We start from the raw sequence: 20,588 nt of genomic DNA on the forward strand, positions 1-20,588 counted from the left end.
TGTAAACCAACAACTTTAAATCGGTTCCTTAATTTCACCTACAATCTCGTAAGTTCTATCGTCTTCGGCACGATACTAGGTAAACGTCCATCATAGTTCCCTAACTAAGCATTAGCATAAGGCATCAGCTGGCTGCAAATTGTACTCGGGTCTCTAAAATGATTATTTCTTAATAATGACTAAAACGTTTAAACCTATATAACATGAATGCTTCGTCATTAGCTGCATCAGATAGCAGCGATACGGCCTGTAATAGTCAAAAGCAAGCGTCAATGGGAGCCTTTGATCACAGAAAGCAACTGCTTTATACATCGGGCCTAAATGACGCCTGCAATGTTCCTCTTAGCCGACCATCTACAGTTTTCCTGCAATTTCGTTCCTTTAGCGCGCCATAGCTTGTTCAAAATGGCTGTATCTAAACAATAGCACTGAATGGCTGAATGGGCCAGTTTATGAGATCGACAGTGAATTTTCTTGAGCATTTTTGCTATAGCATCTGTTAATTAATACAGTAAATCCACACTAATCAGGAAATACAACAATATCCACATCTATTAATAATCATGTGGTCCTGTTACGTAAAATTTGCACGTCACGTTGAAAGCTAAAACTTACCTATCTTGAGTTTTTTTTTTTTAGATGAGAGCTCTTTTTTTTTTAGAGAGAGAAGATGAACCATTCCGCCCTGGCGTTAGTTATTTTATTTAACGCTAGCACGAGTCAATAGTTTAGGACTGGACAACTTAATCGAATCAACAATTCCGGCTCCGTTTTATTATTATTTATTGGTTTGTTAGGAACAAAAGGAGTACGCAAATTACATGAACAAGATGTCCATAGTATCTCTGTCATTGAAACATGAACAGACTGTAAAAGCCACCTTTTCATAATTAACTGGATGTATTATAAAATGTTGCACGTTCGCCAAACATTTTCCAAGATCGCATCGCACACGCCAAAGCACGTTCAATAGTGACGCACGGAGCTCATGAAGCTTATACAACTCCTTAATTAGGTTCTATTAGAGATAGTCAATATGCTAGAATTCCTAAGTAATTCCTTTTACGGTGATCTGCTGCGACTTAGTCGGCCAGCGGTATCAATCGAGGTACCACAGACCCGTACTGAAAAATCAGTTGATAGTTAGTTATCCGACTGTTATGCCAAGCGTAAGTTGCCATTCGTGACGTCTTTGGTCGCTGACGAATGATTTCCCAGCTTTACCGCTCCGCCAGACGTCGTTGCATGCTGTGCATATTAGAAGTCGCAGTACGTATCTTAAAACGTTCCGCGTGAATACCCAATCTTATATCTCAATGTTTAATGTAACAAAGATATAGCTTTTACACGCAATTGCATGTATGAATGTACTTATCAAGTTCGCCCATCCCCTGGAGAAGGGAAGAGGCACTTGACCGAATGGATTCACTTGATACAAAAGTACCAACGGCATGACCTCGCTAGAACCGCTACTGAATGTATCATTCTGTTTTGATTGATGTCTAGATTATCTGAAGTTAGCGATTTCTTCTGCGAGTCAATCTGAAGAGTCATGTACACATAAACGTGCACCCGATTATTAACTCTTCAGACATCAAAAGAAACATCTGCAACTTTGGTTTACTGCGTTTTCTTAGGCCTGGAAAAGGTGGTTGAGGTAGTAGTTATCTAGCCGTCGTTGCCTGAAGAGACAAATGATTTTGTCAAGGCTCTACCTAGTTGCCAATTGCATTCGAGTACGATAACGTTGATGGAAAGCATGATATCTAATATGGTAAATACGACCTAATCTTGAAATTGATTTAAGACCACTTTGTCGTAACTGTTTCGTTAGCTCATCTCACTTTTTATGTCCGATAATTTATTCAATCGTTGTTTATGTAAGTCAACGGTATATATCCACACCTGTACAGTGCAATATAGCGATTTACCTCTGATGACTGTCTGTGCAGCATTTGCTCACTTATTCCATCTAAACTGCTACAAAATTGCCACGACCTATTCCGAGAGTATCTCGTCTTGCCTAATTACTCGACTATAGCAGACGGATAACATGCACCTATCACAGGGCTTTGGTCCTTTAACACCAGCGAAAACCATCAAGTATACATCATCTTGGCGATAGTAATCGCTATAAGGAGCGTTATCTTCCCCATTATATTTACTGGCAATGACTTTCTACGGCAATTCAAAAAGGTCTAAGAATACAGTAAAAAATTGAGCGATTAACCCAAATACAGTGAAACTGCCTAACCGAGTAAGTTACGCATAGGGTCATGAACATCTAACCCAACAAGACCAGGGTTTTATCCTCCGCAAGGGGCAAATATGCATCAAGTGGAATCGAATGCTTTGTTTTTAATTCATTACAATTGTGTACACACAATTACAAAGCCCGTTGAATGTGATGATATTTAATTGTTCTGTTTAGTGAAACCATTTGCGTTACGACTGTTATCGGCCCAAGTAAGAGTTTTGTTATTGGCTTTCTAAATATTATACCTGTTATTATATGTATTATAGAGGGCGAAAAACACTGTCTCGTGTATTTTGTACGATGGGCCTTAATCCAATCTGATTTGAATGGTATGTGTAGTCAGATCCGACTGTGGATGCCCGTCATAGGCCGCCATATTTATTAGGGTCTCTTATAGTAATTATAACGAATCAGCAATAGCAATATTTGGTCTTCATAGACAAATTTTGAATTTTGTTAAGAGCTTCGTTAATATCTTAAGAGGTTTTGCAATTCGATTTGTAGTGATGCATATATATCTATATCGGAAATATAAGAACAGGTCGACGAATTCTGTGAAAGGAAGCGAGGATCGATAAAACGCAGTAATAGTAGATTCGTATCACATAAATGGCACATGTTCCGATTAGGCATAATAATTTTGAGATACCTACTAAATTTTCATAGTATTTAAACAGTCAACTAAGTCTTTTTTTACTTACCAGTAATAGCCACGATTTGCGTAGTTTCTTTGCTATGGTCATAATGTTTAAGACAGTCGAACGGTACATATAAAAGTGTTAGCTGGGCTACACGCGCCCGGTACATGATCAGAAACAGTGTGGACTGAAACTACTAGTAAGAGTTTCGGATGTTTTGCCCCCTTAGTTGTGTCTTTGGCCTAAGTGCCGTAATAGCGACTTTAACGCTTGGACCGCGCAACGGAGATGCTTTTGAATGTGGCATAATTCGGCCAAATCAAGCGTATCAAGAGTATGTGATCAATGGCACAAACGCCGATCCATACGAGTTTCCTTGGATGGTATCTATTCAAGTACATCTCTACCCAAACACTCGGCTATGGACACATTACTGCGGAGGCAGCCTAATCGATGAGCAATGGATACTTACCGCAGCTCACTGCCTAACCTTGAACGTGCAATACCAAATTGTATTGGGAAAGCATAATCTGGAAGTTGATGAACCCCAGCAAGTGATTCAATCGTCGGCGAAACTCATTCGACATCCTTCTTTCGATTCGATTAACCCGGTCTACGATGTCGGCCTCGTTAAACTTGAGACCCCGTTAAGCTTTAGTGCTAATCACCAAATAGCGCCCATATGTCTACCGTCTGCGAACGATTTCGATACGTTTGACGGTATCGATTGCGTCGTCTCCGGATGGGGTCAAACCAGTCTGAACAATTCCAGGACGGCAAATATCCTACAAAAGATCATCGTTCGACCGTTATGCTATAAACAGTGTCGACGCATATGGGGCATTAATAGGAGTGTTCTTTGTGGACAACCTATAACTCAAGGCACAGCGTATAAGGGCGATTCAGGCGGTCCCCTACAGTGTTTAGTTAACGGTCGTTATGTGCTTGTTGGCGTTACAAGTTTTATAGATGAAAACTTGTTAGAACCGTCCGGCTTCGCACGTGTTAGTGAAATCATCCAGTGGATTAACGAGATGCGCAGAGGACCGGACGTCTAAACGACCTGGGATACTTAGAATTTTCTGTTTCCCCGCCAGGCATTTAGGAACTGCTTTTGTCATGAAAAGCGTAATGGCGCACACTATGGAAGGAAATTCATCCATTAATCTGAGTCATGAATATATAAAAAGTAATAAATATCTAATGCATTTAATTACAAGCGACTCTTAATAACATGGGCGGTTAGGTACGTATGTAACTTCGCTGTTCTTTTCTGCTTCAAGGAACCGATGCCTATGTGCATTATTTTGATTTTGACATTTCGGCGTTAAAATAACGTAAGCAGTAATTGTTTCTCTGAACTATTCCATGGCTCTAAGACACACGTGAGTTAACCTGAACGTCTCATGCGTAACCGATATTACGTTATGTATTATTGACAAGAACGAACGTTATAGCTACTCATCTCATTCTTTCATTTGTCGCAAAATCTCCGTAGAAACTCTATTATTCTCTGAGTCTTTATTAATAAATATGAATAATAGATCGTTCATGCTGTGATATCTAAAAGCGCTACCAATCTTCACCTGGGACGTTTTTCTACCAGGCACTTTGACTGAAAATCTTGTAGAAGTTTTGTCAGCACAAGGAGAACGAATGTACCTAAATGTAGCCTAAAGGAAATAGATGTTTTGAATTTTATGCCCGATACCGACGTTCGGTGTTCCATTAGACGGTATGAAATCATTTTTATTTTATATAGCTCGTAAGTACTGCTTAAGGACTTGACGTTCCATATTCGTTCGCAGTCTGCTATTGCGCATAATTTGACACAGCGCTTCTGTGAACATAAACAGTTTTAATAGAGTTGTGTTTCCGTAATCGAGCGTCAGACACCTTTATGCGTGCGTCTGAAAAAAAAAAAAGGTCTACTCTAGATTTGGTAAATTATGGACAAAATTCTTCATAGAACCCTTTTTTTTCCAGAAGGGTTTTTCTAATTTGGAAAACAACTTGTTGTTCCTATATCGATGCCACTGTTCATATCCCATGCCCGGATGGTCAACGTGAAGGTTAGCACATTAGCAGTGGAGTCAATTTAATAGATAGATAATTACGAAATTCGTATTACCTCGTTTATGTCACCAACAGGCGCTTGAGTGTACGTTTGAAGAGAGGCGACGAGAGACGCTGTCTATAAAGGTTCGTCAAGAAATGATCGTAGATTCTGCTGTTATTCGCTTAGTATAAACCAATTGTATACTGTGGGGGGGTATATCTATCAGAAACTAGCATAGGGTAACTGTGACAGGTTATCGTCGTTATAGAATTGAGGTACCAATTTCGCTAGCTATCATTTGGTTTGTACATATAGATTTTAAAGTTTGGAAAAGACTGTGCTATCTGTTCAGTGCATATATGGAAATAAATGATATGTGATAAAGGTCTTTGCAGAAAAACGGATGGTTACTAAGTAGCAGATAGCCGGTGAGCAGGGCACATTAACCTATCTAGAATCTAATGATGGATCGTTTTACCACGAAGATAAACGTTTGTGTTAAATTGTCAGCTAAATTCGTTTTAACATTTCGGATACCCTGTTTAGTAAAAGAGAATTGTCAGGTAAAGGTTTCTGCGAGCGTGGTGCCTCTAAATGAGCAGATAGCGGGCGTCTGACTGATCGGTGACTAGAACGTCAAGCTACACGAATTTTCCTGGATGGTTTTTCTGCAGACATTTCTACATGTAGAGGCGCCTGCAAATGAGCCTTGGTAGACAAACGATGAATAACTAAAGCTACTTGTTGTTTGTTGCTACAGTATCTAATTGGCGTACCACTTCAGGTGACCTAACGATCAGAGCAACCTATTCTACACGGCGCCTATAATCACTTTGGTATTTCCTCGTCAGACTTACGAGGTCCTTGGACTTCACCAGCGAACACTGACATCCTGCGTTTACCGCCTGCAGATTGCTTCGGTTCCGGGGTATTTATACGGATATACTTGAAAAAATTGCACTGCACCTCTACTAAAAGATACTACAGGATTGTTCTTGACAGAACCATGCTTCGTAAAGTGTTTCTTTGTGGAGTTTGAAGCCCGCTTCAATGCATACGTGATGATCGATATGCACTCGCCTATGATTCGAGTTCTAGCAATCTAGCCATCGCTTTCTATGTCGTCAGTCACGAACGAGCGAAGTCTTCGGATGAACCGACTATGTAAACACTGAGAATGGGTATCGACAGGAAACGAAAAGTATCGTCATGCTTGTCATATTTATCCTATACCTTGAGATCTGATGAATAATCGACGAGTAGAAGTGTCAGTAACAACGTGAACGAAGCAATGCGAAACGGAAAAATCGCATATCTTTGAACTGCCATATTCAATAAGATGATTAAGTTTATAATAGATTCAAAATTTTCTGGTCTCAAAAGTTATCGTTGAGGTTAGTGCCGACTGATCTCAAGGTAAAACTGCTTTTCGGAAATGAGACAAGCGTTTGCGAAGGCCACCCATTGTAAGTGTAATATTATCAGTATGCAAAAAAGCTTACCAAATAGTCTGCAAGAGACGCCGCTGCTTTCCGTTTCTAATTTGGGCGGGGGCATGCCTGTGGAGTTTCTAGGGCTTCGTACACTATCTGTGATTACGAATAGGAAACGTCCTTAGGTGGAATAGTAACAGGAATCCGTCCCGCTACTATTATTTAAACGGGTATTACGCGATTTAAATGTCGTTGTATGTCATCGAGAATCTCCGGAGACTACTTAGCGAAGTACTTCTAATACTAAACTAAAAGACTAAAACAGTGGCGACTGTGATTATTCTTTTAGGCATATGTATAATCTGTACCCCAACAATAGCCCTATGTTACCTGAGCGTTAATTTGGCCCAACAATTAACAACATTTTTTTTTGCTATTCTTATAGGTATGTGAACATATGAAAAAGCTAGCAACTCGGTAACTTCGTACTTTTTTTGAGATCAAATTCAAAAAAGCCCGCCTTTAAAAATGGCGATCGCATTCTAGTAGAAAATCGCACAGGTACGTGTGATAACCTCATTTTATAGAGCAAGCTTGATTAAGCAATAGACAGTTCTAAATCAATCTTTAATTATCAGCGCTTAGTAAGGTACCGCGCTCGGAATTGCATATAACCTAATTTCGACACATCTGCATGCTTGAGTACAGCATATCACAGAAAATGATTGTGTAAAGCAACACTAAAACCCATAAAATTGGCAGCCCACTTAAGTACAGACAGCAAGAGTTGACGTTCTGCAACGAAATCACGTGACAGCGAGCGTTTATTCATTCAGTTTGAAACATGAGTCGTTTGTTATCGTCCGAGTCACGACCCAACGATATAAATGCTCCGCTACGTATTAGAAGTCATGTCATTGCCCCGTATCGTCAAGCTCACGAAGAAGAGCGTTCTCAACACGTACTAGTTAGATATAACATTTCGTGTCACGCTAGTTCACTTGTACGTGAAAGGTATATACCTGCTGGCTCTATTGACTGCCGATAGTACATCGATTGCGCATGGTATCGTCGAATAGGGCATTTGGCGGATTTAGCCAATGTTCATAGATCCTTCCCCTGGCAATATAATCCTGAAACATCAGCTTGGGATTATTTTTACGGCGGTAACCTGGTCAATGATCAGCAGATATTAACGGCGGTTCGCTGCATTGCAGAAGCCGACGAGTGGCGAATAACTCTGCGAAAACACAACTTCGCTATCAGCGAACCGCTCGAGCACTACCACAAGCCGATAATCCGTCCACGACATTCTCCCTATAATGAAACGGCTATTGCGCTTGATTTTGGTCTAGCGGAACTCGCGACCCGGGTTAATCTCAATCATGGCCACACGATATGCCGTCAATTCGTTTGACGACAAGCTTTGCATCGCTATAGGCTGGGATCGGACAGGTCTCGACAACGATATTGCGTCGAACGTTTTGCGGAAGGCAACAGTTCGACTGATATCGCTTGAAAGGTGTCGTAACCTATACGCTTCGAGGCAAAACGTACATGACGAAATTTCGCTTTGCGATACTTTGCTGATTGGCTGTTGATCGGGGCGACGTAAACCCTGGCTGTTCCGGGAATCCCCTCTGGTGCCTTCAAAAAGACCGATATATGCTTACGGGAATTGTATGCTTCGGATTCGAATTCACGTTGTTACCTAACATTTATGCGAGGATAAATGAAGCGCTCCTGTGGATCAGTGTTGTATTCACCGACCATCGATGGAGATGACTCAGAAATTCAGCATAACTTTATTCAAAGCTAACTAAGAATGAACCGGAAAGAAGGTCTGAACTCTAAGTGTTAAGAAATTATAAAATAATCTGGCGGTGTACATTATTGAGAGAATAAGTAACGGATGACCTTTTTTTAGTAGATCTTGTGTATTTATTTGTTCTCCATGACAGGCTTAGAACAGCACAACATACAAGGAATTACGTCTTCACCGGATAGACATAACTAAGCAAACGATGCAAATGTTTTTACGTAGTAGGTCCTAGCTATTGAAATAGGAACAAGTTACTCAAGCATATGCTCTATATGCGGGACTATTTTGTTCTACGAATCTAAAGGATAGCTTCTTAATATATGAGGAGCTCAAAGAACTGGAACCGAAGAACGCCGTGATCCGTGTTAAGCATCACAGAGCCTTACGCTTATGAACGATAAGAATCCTGCTATAGATGAACGCCATTAAAGATTGACCCTGTTTGCTTACCATGATCTTCACAAATTCACTCACTTAGGTCAGTTGAAATGCTCGTGTAACAAAAAATAAGGGCTTACCGATGATCGTGTCGGCCACTTGTAAATACAGCCATAAAACAAACAGGAACTCGATCGACTATGATTGAACTCAGACAACGGTAAAATCTTATGTTCACAGTAAATTCGATGCATCTAGTTGAGCTTTGTTGAGCCTCTACGAAATAGGTAGAGAGGGCCGGAAGGCCTAGTATTTTAACAAGATTTGGAGGCTTTTGCAAGCTAAATAATCGACGGTCTAAGTAACCTCAGGACTTGACGAACCAAACAGGGACAGCGACTTTATATCAAGTGAAAGCGGCCAACCTATCTAACGGTAAATGCTTTGAATAAATTTTAGTAGAGCTCTTTTTCTTGAAAAAATCTGAAAAAAACAGGGCAAACGTTTAACTTGAGTTTCATACTACAACTTATTCTAAAACGATAAATCGTTATTTATTATTTCTTTGTCATCGCAAATAACAGGATCACTAATGTGTTCTATGCGAGGCTGACAAATACGGGGAACGAGGCGGAAAGCGCTCTCTGTTACCAAAATATTGGTAACGAATCAGAGCTAATAATCTACCTATTCAGTTAGCCATCTGTTAATTGCCAATAAGCTCTAACTTAGTGTCAAAATTACGTAAAATCAATATGGCTTTTTTTTTTAACTAGCATCTGAGTAACTTCCTTGCACGTCCTTCGTTTGTATGAGATCCGAAATGTCATGTTATCACGATTGCAACGGAAAAATATGAGGTTTCCTTTGGAAAGGGACTTCAATGTGTGGTTTGTAATTTTAAGTAAACGTTATAGCTCAACTGATGCCCAATTGGGAAAAGATCAGTTTGTGATGATTAGTGGCCCAGCTAACTTCCCCGAGGCCATTTTTTTGCCTGTTACTAGAATTCGAAAGAAGCATCTTGTCAGGAAATCTTTGATCGAAATAGTTCGAAACTCGAGACGAGTGACCGCACAAAATGCGATGAAATCCGGTGAACACGTACAGGTATTCTGCCAGGTTACAAGGTGACAGAAATTAGTTTATGATTGTAACGTATATGTCTGTCTGTATGTGGCGTAAATTACGACATAAAATTTCACGAAGCTTTCACTTAGGCATAAATGGTAGCTGTCAGTGAAGAAACTTTATGATAGGACATTGTTTTTGCTCCTGAGAAAATGACTCCTATAGCTAGAAACCGCTATGAATGGCCCCGCTGTGTTCGAGCAAAGCGCACTGACACTCGGTACAGGCTTATAACCGTTATTCTGAAGTTCAGCCAATTTATCCGCACTTCTAACACAAATGTACCGTGTTTCAACCGTTTAAGTTGGAAGTTATTTACGCGAATTATTTCGTTCTGTCCCCGCGAGCTCTGTCAATGGGGCGAGCTTTGAATTTGTAAAGTATTTTCGCCCGGCATAGGTAACGGCGAATATAATGATTTTGAAACTCAAAGACAATGCAGTAATTGATAACTAGTTAACATCGTAAGGCCCTATGTTATTAAGCAGCACCTGGTTACGTTATCCAGTGAAAATACTAGCAACCAACCTGTCGAATCAGGTGATCAATACACATAGGTCGTTGATTGCACATAGTTGACTATCTCCTAAACATGTGAGAATTGTTTGTAGCCTACGATAGGATAAGTGGACTGTGACCGAATTAAAATGAAATATTTTGCATTGAGAAATCATTAATAATTGATTATAGAAGTTGTCAGAAGGGAATAACAAACACAGATCGTCATCGCTATTAATTTCTCCTGGTGCAAATCTTGATTGCCAAAATCGTAATCTTTGTAGATATCCGTAACGAGTTCAATATGGCTTGTAATTCTAGTCAAACCAACATTGTGTAGTTTTTTTTTTAGGCGTTTGCACAAGCTGCGGAAAGCATTGATTAACGGTATCATATCTTATGTGGATATCCTAATATTTCATATATAGGGATTTAAATAGAAGGATTTCAAGGGTTCTGTTTCCTTCAGCAGAATTCTGGCTCTATTCCAAATAGATTAATATAGACAAATGTATTAGACGAGGAGAAATTTACGCTGCACTTAATTACATTACAAAGTACTAATACACAAGCATTTGTGAGGTTGACAACTTTTGACTAAAAGTTAACAAGTTTTTCAGGCTTTAATTGACAACTTGGGGTTTCGGCCAAGTCTTGCCGATCATCAAATGCCAATCGGACACGTTCTTTCCCCAAAATATAACGTAAGCGTGTGCCCAAATCCTCCTACCCATTATTTAACATCATTATCCTGTTTTTCAAAAGATATTGATGAACTAATGATAATTTCCTTCACGAGATATATCTCGTATATAAAGCAATAGCTAGCCACGTTTAAAGTAAACAATTAGAGCGAAAAGGAAAACGTCGGACCTAATATCAGCTAACCGACCCAACTATGTAGGCCACCATGGTACACTTGAAGCAAAAATCGCTTAGATCATGGGAAATCGTTCATTTGAACCATGGTAGCTTTGATGTCGACATGATTTCTCGATGATTGTTGCAGTAGACGGTCCAACCGCCACTCAGCCAGGGAATGGTATCAGCGAAAAGTCGTCTAAATGCCACATAAATACCTTGACGGCTAGAGACTTAAACACGCTAACCGTAATCGATTATGTGATGGTGTTTTTTTGTTTACAACAACTGAGTGTACTGGAGTGTTGAATTTGCGCTAGATGGATTTTCCGGATTTTTATTTTATTACGTTAGCATCGCTTGCTGCATCATCAAACGGGAGCTAATCATGGCTTTTCAATAAAGGTAGAGATTGATTAAAATATTTATAATAATATTAAAACTCGCGTTTGTGTTGAAGTAGACTGACAATTACTCTATTCATCACGGATATTTATTTTTTTTTATTTATTTTGCGGAATTATCGGATTCGATCGTTTCATCCTACGTCGGAGCAATACCTGATTCAATTATCTTCGCGCCAGTGGTTAAATTTGTTATGTGAAGCACTCAAATCAGTCGTCACTGCTGAAGATGAATCATCGACTAGGTGGCCATTTAAAACCTCTCGGTAACCAAATAACATTCAGTTTAGCAAACAAACGATCCACCTTTCTATTATCCCTTTCAAGGACCATACAGCCTGTTTGTATCCTGGCGTGATCTTCATGAAACGCCTATCTCTCAATATAGGTCTTGGTTAAGACGTGAGACATCTCTAATCAGAGTCGCTAGACGGTGCTTCAACACAATAAAAGGTAACCCAACCTAAGTGCTATTCCTTATCAAGGGACGTACTTGCTTAGCAACAACAAGAGGTCGTCATACAACTTGCACGACCCTCGGAACAAGTCAAGACCTGTTTTTCTTTGGGAGAGTTTGGCTGAGGCTTTAAAGCAGAAAACAAGTTTCCGAGCTCAAGAAAAGTAACGGAGGACGGTGGTCAAAAAAGTTTAACTTTAATCGAAGTTATGTTTAACCCCCTACGGTCCTGTTCGAGAGTACACAAATGGACGTGGGAATACCGTTAATTCCACATTGAATACGAACAATAAAGAGAATCTGCATGACCTGTTACCCACCGAAGCCGGCTCTAACGATCTCTGTAGTTCTGGTATCCAATAAATCTCGAACCGACCGCCTCATTACCGCTCGTCGAGTTTAAAAGTAAGTCTAATACAGAGAATAAAGATAACGCAGTCTATAAACAATAACACTGCTTGTTTTGACGAAGCCCTCTATTATTGGAAAGCATTGTATGAATAAATCGTCACCCAAGAAGAATGCCATGACCAGATCCAGCCTGATAAGCCCGTTTGGTAATAACCGTACCGATTTTTATGCTTATGATAGGCTTTACATGTTGGTAGTTTTATTATTATTATCGTCACTATTATTATTATTATGTGCCATGTCGAGAGCTGAATGAAAAGGCCCTGAATCTGAGTGTTTATAGGTAAACGTCAACATAGTATCTAAGTATTTTTAATTATTATTTCATTGGTCTTGTAGGAACAACCATTATATTCCTACATGTGTGGCAATCGATTATGTTCCTAGTCTTCCGCATGTTGTATCTCGGTTTAGTTAATTTTTCACCGATCCTCAGTACCATATTTAAGTTGCGCCAGGTAAAAGTTATCATAAAAGAATGCTGTTCGTTGGTAACGTGAATTTCAGAACAACTAATATCTGGAAGTTCTATTAGCCTACGTACGTATTTTGCCATTGGACACGTTTCTTTTGAGATAACCGATTTGAAGAGTCACGATCGAACATGAAACTGACTAGCTACCGTGACCAAGTATAAAGCACCGCGTTTTGACAATTTCCACAGCTGTTTTCCAGTACGACTTCGATGACTTAGAGGATGGTTATTCATAAGGACTTGAACAGATCTGCGTAGTCCCAAGACGGCAATGAACCGTATTCTGTGTTCTTTACGCATGCGAGTATGACAATCTAATACAAATCACCTATAAAGATGTCAACAGTTGATCAAATGCTGGCGGGTCATGCGCTTCCTTGTCGCCAGACGGATGCGTCACTGTTTGGTCTTAGCCTGCCCATAGAAACACTATGCGGACCGTGGGAATCCAGGTGATCTAAAGGAGTTTTCTCTAAGACCTTGCGTTGATGCGTGTATATATATTGCACCAATGTGTCGCTAATTTTATAATACATAAAATACTACTAAAAAATGATAATAAATTAAATCAAGCGTATTACCATTATTCTTATGAGATTTGTAGAGTTAGCGAAGAAAATTCGTTATAATCAAAATAGATTACAAGTTACTGCGTTTCATATTTACTTACCAATGACAAGGCTGCTATGACTGATAGCACGCAGGCCCTAAGCAGTACGGCGGTAGTGAATGCTGGCGCAGCCCGAGGAATTTCATTGCAGACGGTTCCGTTGAGGGTCATATTATTTGCTAATAAATTTTGCATGACTTCGGCGCCTAAGCTCGGAGCTGAAGTGTTCGAGGTGCCTAGAGTGAGACTGTTCTCACCGAGGATTTCACCTGCGCCACCAAAAGATGCGGCCGGGCTTGCGGCCACTGCAGCTCCTGTGCAGTTGATCATGCCCAGCGGCATGGCCAACTATGACACCTTTAGCGTCAGCGCAAGGTTCGGCAGTGGCCAGTCGTCGAGTAATCGTAAACGGCTCGCCGTACTAGCCGAAGCAGAAGAAATGTCTGTACACCTGATAGAGTCGTTGAGTGAACCATCTTCAGAATGGACCACCTCAAAAGGCGACGATGAAGGTTCTATCACAGTGAAACTAATTATAGGGGCACTCCCGTATTAAGAGACGATCCTGCGTAGACGCTCGATGGTGTTTCTGAATGTCGTTGATGACGTAAGTCTCGTCTTCCGATTGACTTGTTGTTTAACCTTTCGAATTTTATTCAAAGACTGAAAAATGACCCGACAAAACCTAGAAGAACACACAGCAGGAACAAGAAGAGTTAGGCTTATTTGACAGTTGGTGCCCCATAATCGATGTATCTTATTATATTAGGTCAGTACAACAGCTTCTGGTTCTTCGGTTAGAACGTATTACACATATATTTGAAAATATTTGTAATAATACTCTCCAACGATAAACATCGACTTTTGCTGTGGAATAGATCTATACGGTGTTGAACTTGCGGCAAAAATGTCTCTCATACGTCGCGTTGTAATGGTGCCATAGAAGATCAAAACGAAGAAGAATATGCTTCTTCTTATCGATTTACAAGATATGGCGAAGGAAAACACCTCATGCTGACGGGCACAATATATTATGCATTACAGCTATGAGGTCGCTTAAAGGGTGCGAACGACAACGAATCAGCGTAATCCCTCGTGAGCAACGATCTGCCAGCTCTGTGAAAGGGATCACTGTCGTAGTAAGTAAATCCTCTATAACAACATTGGACATTAGAGGGGAAAACGATAGTAATTCTTAGATTGCCTCTTACAGCAGCCCTAGGGCCCTCGAGGAGTTTCAACAAAGCTCTCTTTCGTAAACTTTATCCTCGTGCCTCGCTCGGCAAGCCCAAAGTCACGACTGCTCTGCTTAACTTGAAAAGCCGGACACATTCAGTGAAAAATTGAGTAGTTAGACTGGGTCTAGACGAAGCATCTTCGAATTTGAGTAGTAGAAGGACGCATTATATATATGTGTGTATATAATATTTGTGTGGTTTGAATTCGTGGTGTTTCATAAAAGTGTATTAGAGCTAGCTTGTGACGATCTTACTTATTGTCGCACGTTTTTCTACGAAAAAAACTAATAGTTAGCATAAACTATTCAATGATAGCTTGATAACACCCACTGGTGGATGAAAATCTGTACTTTTTATTATTAGTTTCATCACGGCATTTACACAGTGTGTAAAAAGATTATTTTTAAAAACTTAGAATATAATTGATAAGGTGAAACAAGTTACATTTCTCAATCGTTGCAGTTCGTACATATTGAGCAAATAGTAAATATAAATTGAACCAGTGTGGGGCATTCGATTATGCGTTTCTGCCCAACAATATATTTACCATAGAAATATCAAGAATTCTATCTAAGATTGGATCAAGAGTAAGGAATACAGCTCATTTCTTTACCTGCGTGCAGCCATATAAAATGCATTTAGTACTTTATGTCATTGAATTAGAATATCATAATAGAAATAAGCGTATTAAATTAAGATAAGGTAATTCCTATATTTTAAATGAGTCCTATTAAATCTCTATCTGTGCACGTCCGTTCGATGCAGGTTCTGACTGTCTACCTATCTCAAGATAAGGTATCCTTCATATTTTTTGAGGTACTCATTCGGAACTTGTTAAAGCTAATCAATAGTCGTATGCCGTTAAATACAGGGTTGAATGGTAAATCTTCTAATGGGATCTGAGCGCAAGGCCAGGTTATATAGAAACGACAATTTCGTTTTTTTCGACAAAGACGCATAATCTTGATAGCTGTAGGCCGTCAACTTATTCCACTTACTAGCATTTTTTTCTCTGAAGACCTTCAGCCCGCAATATTTTTTCAGAAGTATGTATTATGCAGATCGGCAATAGCCGGGATCGTATACGGGCTCCCAGCAACGCTCTAGCGGAGGGGACAGCTTCTGTAGTGGGTTATGGTTGTCATCATCATTCTTAGAGAATTCAAGTCCATCCACGTAGTCGGATTTTACAAAAACTATTCATCTGTTTACGACTTTAGGAAAATCTCAATTATCTTGACCCGGTCTTAGGCAAGGACGAACAGATAACCACCACGCACAACGTTATCGTCAGCCACTAGAGTGAAAAATCCCGCCAGTACTTTTCCACATGCACCGGATCACCCATGTGCGTGTTCTTGCCTACATATGTTGCAATCATATGCAATGCATACGATGCAACATCGTGCTCCTGTTAGTACCCGATCTGTCTCGCACTTCTTGTCCATTTCTCCCTCTACTTCACTATCTCTTGTTGGCGATCGGCTGGCTAAATTAGGCCAATTTCTTGAAATGCTTCTTACCAGAGACTAAGCTAATAGAACCGCCAGTAAAGTAAGATACCGTATTCTCTCACGAATCCGCGCCACGCTACCCAGGACTCGACAGACACACCGTCTTCTATGCAAGACGTTGAATCCGGAAGTGGTTTCATGAAGTCAAATAGGTCTCCAGCAGCCTAACCTCCTACTACCACCTTTGGCCGCCTTATCGTGACAGCTTCAATGAGATGGCTTGTTAAACCTCACTATCACTGCACACTGATCACTTCTGCTGAGGTAACATTTCAGAATAAAAGATTATCTATTTCCCTGGTTATGTTTCTTCATATCTACTCAAGTAGACTGTTTTATCAATTCGGCCCAGTAGGGTACGGTAAGGCGCAGCATTACCGCCATCTGTCTACTTTCTTCCCGTTCTGAGAAATCTTAGCAGCACTCTCTAACTATTTGGCCCTTTCTGGTGTAGTCACTCACACACTTTTTATCTACCGAGTACCCCTCCCCCCTTTCTATGTTTTTTAGGTACCTTCTCTTCCCCATAATATATACATACCTTCGACATATTGCTGCAGCATAATTTGATACAGGACGACTCTAATCATGAATGTGTAATTCAACCACAGTTGCCTGACAAAAATGAAGTTGGGTCCTCCCGACCGTTCGATCTATTTCTTTCAGTGTGTATTCAGTAGCGAAGATGGAATTGAAGTGGCTGGTGTGGTCATTGTCGCATTGTTGCGCCTTTTCAAGTTATTTTTATTATTCGACGAGAAAGGAGCAGGCAATTTGACCCATGACAAGGTGTTTGACGAATAGAGCAGCTTCTTGAACGACTGGGCGACATAGTTGCGTGTCAGATGGCAAAACGGTACTCGGTAGACCCTTCGGTTCTTGGAAGAAGCGGTACTCCAAATGGAAAATGTGTGTGAATTTTAAAGAATGACGCTGACGGAAAGCCGATGCGGTCATTTAACACCATAACTTAACTAGATCGCGGTTTGTTCGTCTTTGAAATTGCATCGAGGCGTTCGCCACCCGATAAGCGTTCACTTTAATGGACGCGGATGATCCGGGCTGCAAAATACTTCTATTTTGAATTTTGTGTGTATTCAAAAATTACATAATTTTGTCCATGTTATATAGATTTTAGTGGAGAATTGTAATATCAATTTGTTAGGGAACATGGGTGTAGAATCTCGGGGTTTATTGCGAAGGCGTATCAAGAATACCACAGCGCAGGAATCCTGGCGCTGTACCACTTAAATGCAAAATCTCGAATAGCCTTTTCATTTCATCAAAAAGTAATGGGCAATTAGGTCGGACAGCAAATACTACGCATTGTTCGCGCACTCGGACAAAGTCATGGGAAGTCAAGAAGATTCACTGCTTAGAGGACATAGGCTGGCTCCGATCACAAAATAGGTCATGAAGCCTGCACAGTCCTAAGTGTTTATTCTGTATCAACTGATCCAGGCTACATTAGACATGCCTTCTGAGATGTCGCCCGAACGGCCGCCCGCCCGATCAACAAGGCTGGTCGACAGGTTAAATGTATGTTTAAACGATCGCACAAAAGTGAATCAGGTACGTTTCCAATCCTACCAGGGGTTTCTCCTTTGTTTTTCAATGCCTTTTACTAAGTGAGCTTTTTTCCCTTCCACGTCCTAATCCTTTGCTAGGTAAGTAATTCGTTGACTAGATTATGACTAAGCAACGTATTCTTAGCGCCGCAGATACAAGTGGCAAAGTTATAAGCACAATCTAGGAACATAAGCGTACTTGAACACCATTGCTGTGATAATAGTGATATTCAAGGGAATAGGGTAGCCAACCAAATGACAACTGGAAAGGCCCTTGGGCCTTTGCACAATTCACTTAGGCTACAGCCAGTCGGTCCTCATTGACGTCCGTGACTAAATGAGAGACTGCCAAATAGCTTTTGTGCTTCGTCGCAATGCACATAATGACATTACCTAAACGAGCGTACGAGCTTATATCAATCATTCGTTTTGTTATAGATGCAAGCAATAGCAAGTGATTTATATATAAAAAAACGACATCGTTTCACCATCCGTAGAGTGAGGCAAATTTTACAACCCGTATACCGCACAAAGCATAAGCTCGCATTTACACTGTATTGTAGCTGATTCTCATATTCGGTAATAAAAGTGGGTATAATCTGAAAATTCGTGCTAGCTCTATTTTCCTCCCTTCTCATTTGTCATTAGCTCCTTTTAACAAACTAGTTTCTCTTTATAAGCGATCCAGTTATTATGCGTATATATTTATTTAATAATTCCTCGAAATTTACTACGTAACACATCCGTTATTTATTCAGCCGCAATTGTTATTATGGAACCATATAACTTGCAGTGCTTATTAGACACTGCATAGGCGTTTGAAACACATCCATATTAATTCTAATTATCTATACGAGGCCCTGATTTCAAACTAGAGTCCATATGGATCGTTCATACAACGTTTTCAATGAACGGATTAGAGGCCAAATAGCCCGAGCTTTTCTGCAGCAAGGCAAACAATTCGTTTAAGACTTGTTTTCCTTAAGGTTACTTTCACAGTTGGCGTTCTTCCTGAAACAGCCTTCTGGGCATCATGACTGAAATAATGGAAAAAAATGGTAAGCACTTAGTTAAAATTTCCGAAAGAGTGTATTTAAAAGCATTTTTTTTTTCATATTCACCGCAGGTATCGGCAGGCGTCATAAACAAATAATGGTGTATCGTGGCCTTTCTTGTTAATTTACGGCCTACATAGTTTTTATCCTGATTCGGTAATACATCCATATGTAAATCTATTAAGTCAAAACGTAATCGAGTTCAGTTTATGTTAGTACTTTCAAAGATCACTTCAATATTAAGCTGAATGGAATGAAAATATATTACGGATAGCGAAGTTACGTTAGATTTCTCTATCTGCGCCCAACGATTTAGATTTAGATTTAGTTAAGTAAATTGTTTTTTTTTTTCTTTTTGATAAGTTCACGGCGTACTGTAAGCTGACCTCATTTTAATATGTAGTACTTTTGTTTTTTCTTGTTTGACATCGTCAAGCTCGAACCAGCGATTATTACCTCACATCTAATGACTAGATTTCGACTTCACCAATCCTGTTCATTAGTCGTCCTTCGTTCGCATACTCACTATTGCTTCAGCGTGCCTGGCTGCTAAATGATGCTGTACTCGATTACTCTTTGACCAAAACTTCGCTTTATTTCGCGGTAAGCTCTCGTCCTTATTAAATATTTCAAATTTGCCCTTCGTCAAAATTCCCTCTGGAAACTACAGAATATCCTAATCTTATTTTTCCTTGTTAGTATTCCACATATCCGCGCATAACTCGGCCAAGTTCTAGTGCTTGAAGCCAAACGCTGATTTTCCCAAGTTTCTCTCTTATTCCGGGCGTATCATACTAACGGTGATTCCCCGCTTCCTCTACGTACTCCGCTTAGACTCTTGCTCCGGCCCTTCCCTCGGCCTATATTCGAGGTCAGAGTGGTGGCGGCTGTGATCGTGGTAGCTATATCAAAATCAAATTTTTTTCCAAGCGATTGTCTGCGTCCACTATCCTAACTGGCCTCATTGTCAGCAGAAGTCCTTGTGGCGACGCGAAGTTAGTCTGCGAAAGATTTGCGATCAAATATTAGATTTCCAGCTAAAAGCACACCCTGATCAACAACTTGTGGCCTTTAGCGCTTTGAACAGCGGGATAATGAACGCAAGCCGCCGTCTGCATAGAAAGCTTAGTATAGCAGTCCTGTCTTACGCTAACCCACTCCAAACACAGTGAGGACCCCATACGTCAACTCCGCTGAGTCCAAGATGCGAAGGCCTGTGAGTTCCATCTTTCTGCTCGATCGACCGCACATAACCTCCATGAAATAGCAATAGTGCGTGGGTGTACAAAGGTAGCTGGGTACAGGATGTCACCCCCAGAGGCTGAAAAGCGTGCTTCGCCTCTGAGCGTGTACAACTGTTCCCACGTCCGTTACCTTTTACTTTCTCTATCACTTTTTCCTCACGTTGTCTTTTGTTCTCTCCACGACATCCCCGACACGGGGGTTCGCGATTGTCTTCGCGAGCCTTGACCGGCGGTGATGGCGGCTCTCTGGCAGTTACGGGAGCCACCCTCCTCATCGGTCTCCCTACGAGAAAGACACGAGAACACGAGCTGATCGGTGACGCGTGCAACCGATGTCGTTATATGTGCGTTAGATCGGAGGAAATGCGACTCCAGCACAACCTCTCCGTGTTTAGTGAAGGGTCATCGACGGTAGCGAGCAACTGAGCGTGGATTTCGGAGGTGCTAACCGGACCCTAGAGTTAGAAGGTCGACGACAGCTTGGAAGCTAGAACAGTGATCCTCTAATCGAAAACAGTGCACTCTATATTATATA

The 20,588-nt window shown here is 40.6% G+C and overlaps 2 protein-coding genes across 7 annotated transcripts in view; one reads left to right on the plus strand and one right to left on the minus strand.

The window, feature by feature from the left end:
• The window catches only part of LOC111252337 (gonadotropin-releasing hormone receptor-like), a 70,217-nt gene that overhangs the window by 23,718 nt on the left and 25,911 nt on the right, over window positions 1-20,588 (minus strand). For 2 of the 6 annotated variants that reach the window (XM_086993838.1, XM_086993837.1), the window contains one exon: window positions 13,495-14,119. In XM_086993838.1, coding sequence (XP_086849964.1) covers window positions 13,495-13,776 — 282 coding nt within the window. In that variant the 5' untranslated portion in view covers window positions 13,777-14,119. Of the gene's footprint in view, window positions 1-13,494; window positions 14,120-15,670; window positions 16,621-20,588 lie in introns of those variants that run through there. The other 4 variants (XM_022810029.2, XM_022810030.2, XM_022810031.2 and 1 more) reach the window with 4 other exon arrangements.
• LOC111252338 (chymotrypsin-like protease CTRL-1) lies at window positions 2,954-4,108 on the plus strand. The gene has a single exon (XM_022810033.2). The coding sequence runs from the start codon at window positions 3,108-3,110 to the stop codon at window positions 3,951-3,953; it is 846 nt and encodes a 281-aa protein (XP_022665768.2). The 5' UTR covers window positions 2,954-3,107; the 3' UTR covers window positions 3,954-4,108.

Source organism: Varroa destructor, unplaced genomic scaffold (assembly GCF_002443255.2).
Source record: "Varroa destructor unplaced genomic scaffold, Vdes_3.0 BEIS01000006.1, whole genome shotgun sequence".
Classification (NCBI taxonomy): Eukaryota; Metazoa; Arthropoda; class Arachnida; order Mesostigmata; family Varroidae; genus Varroa; species Varroa destructor.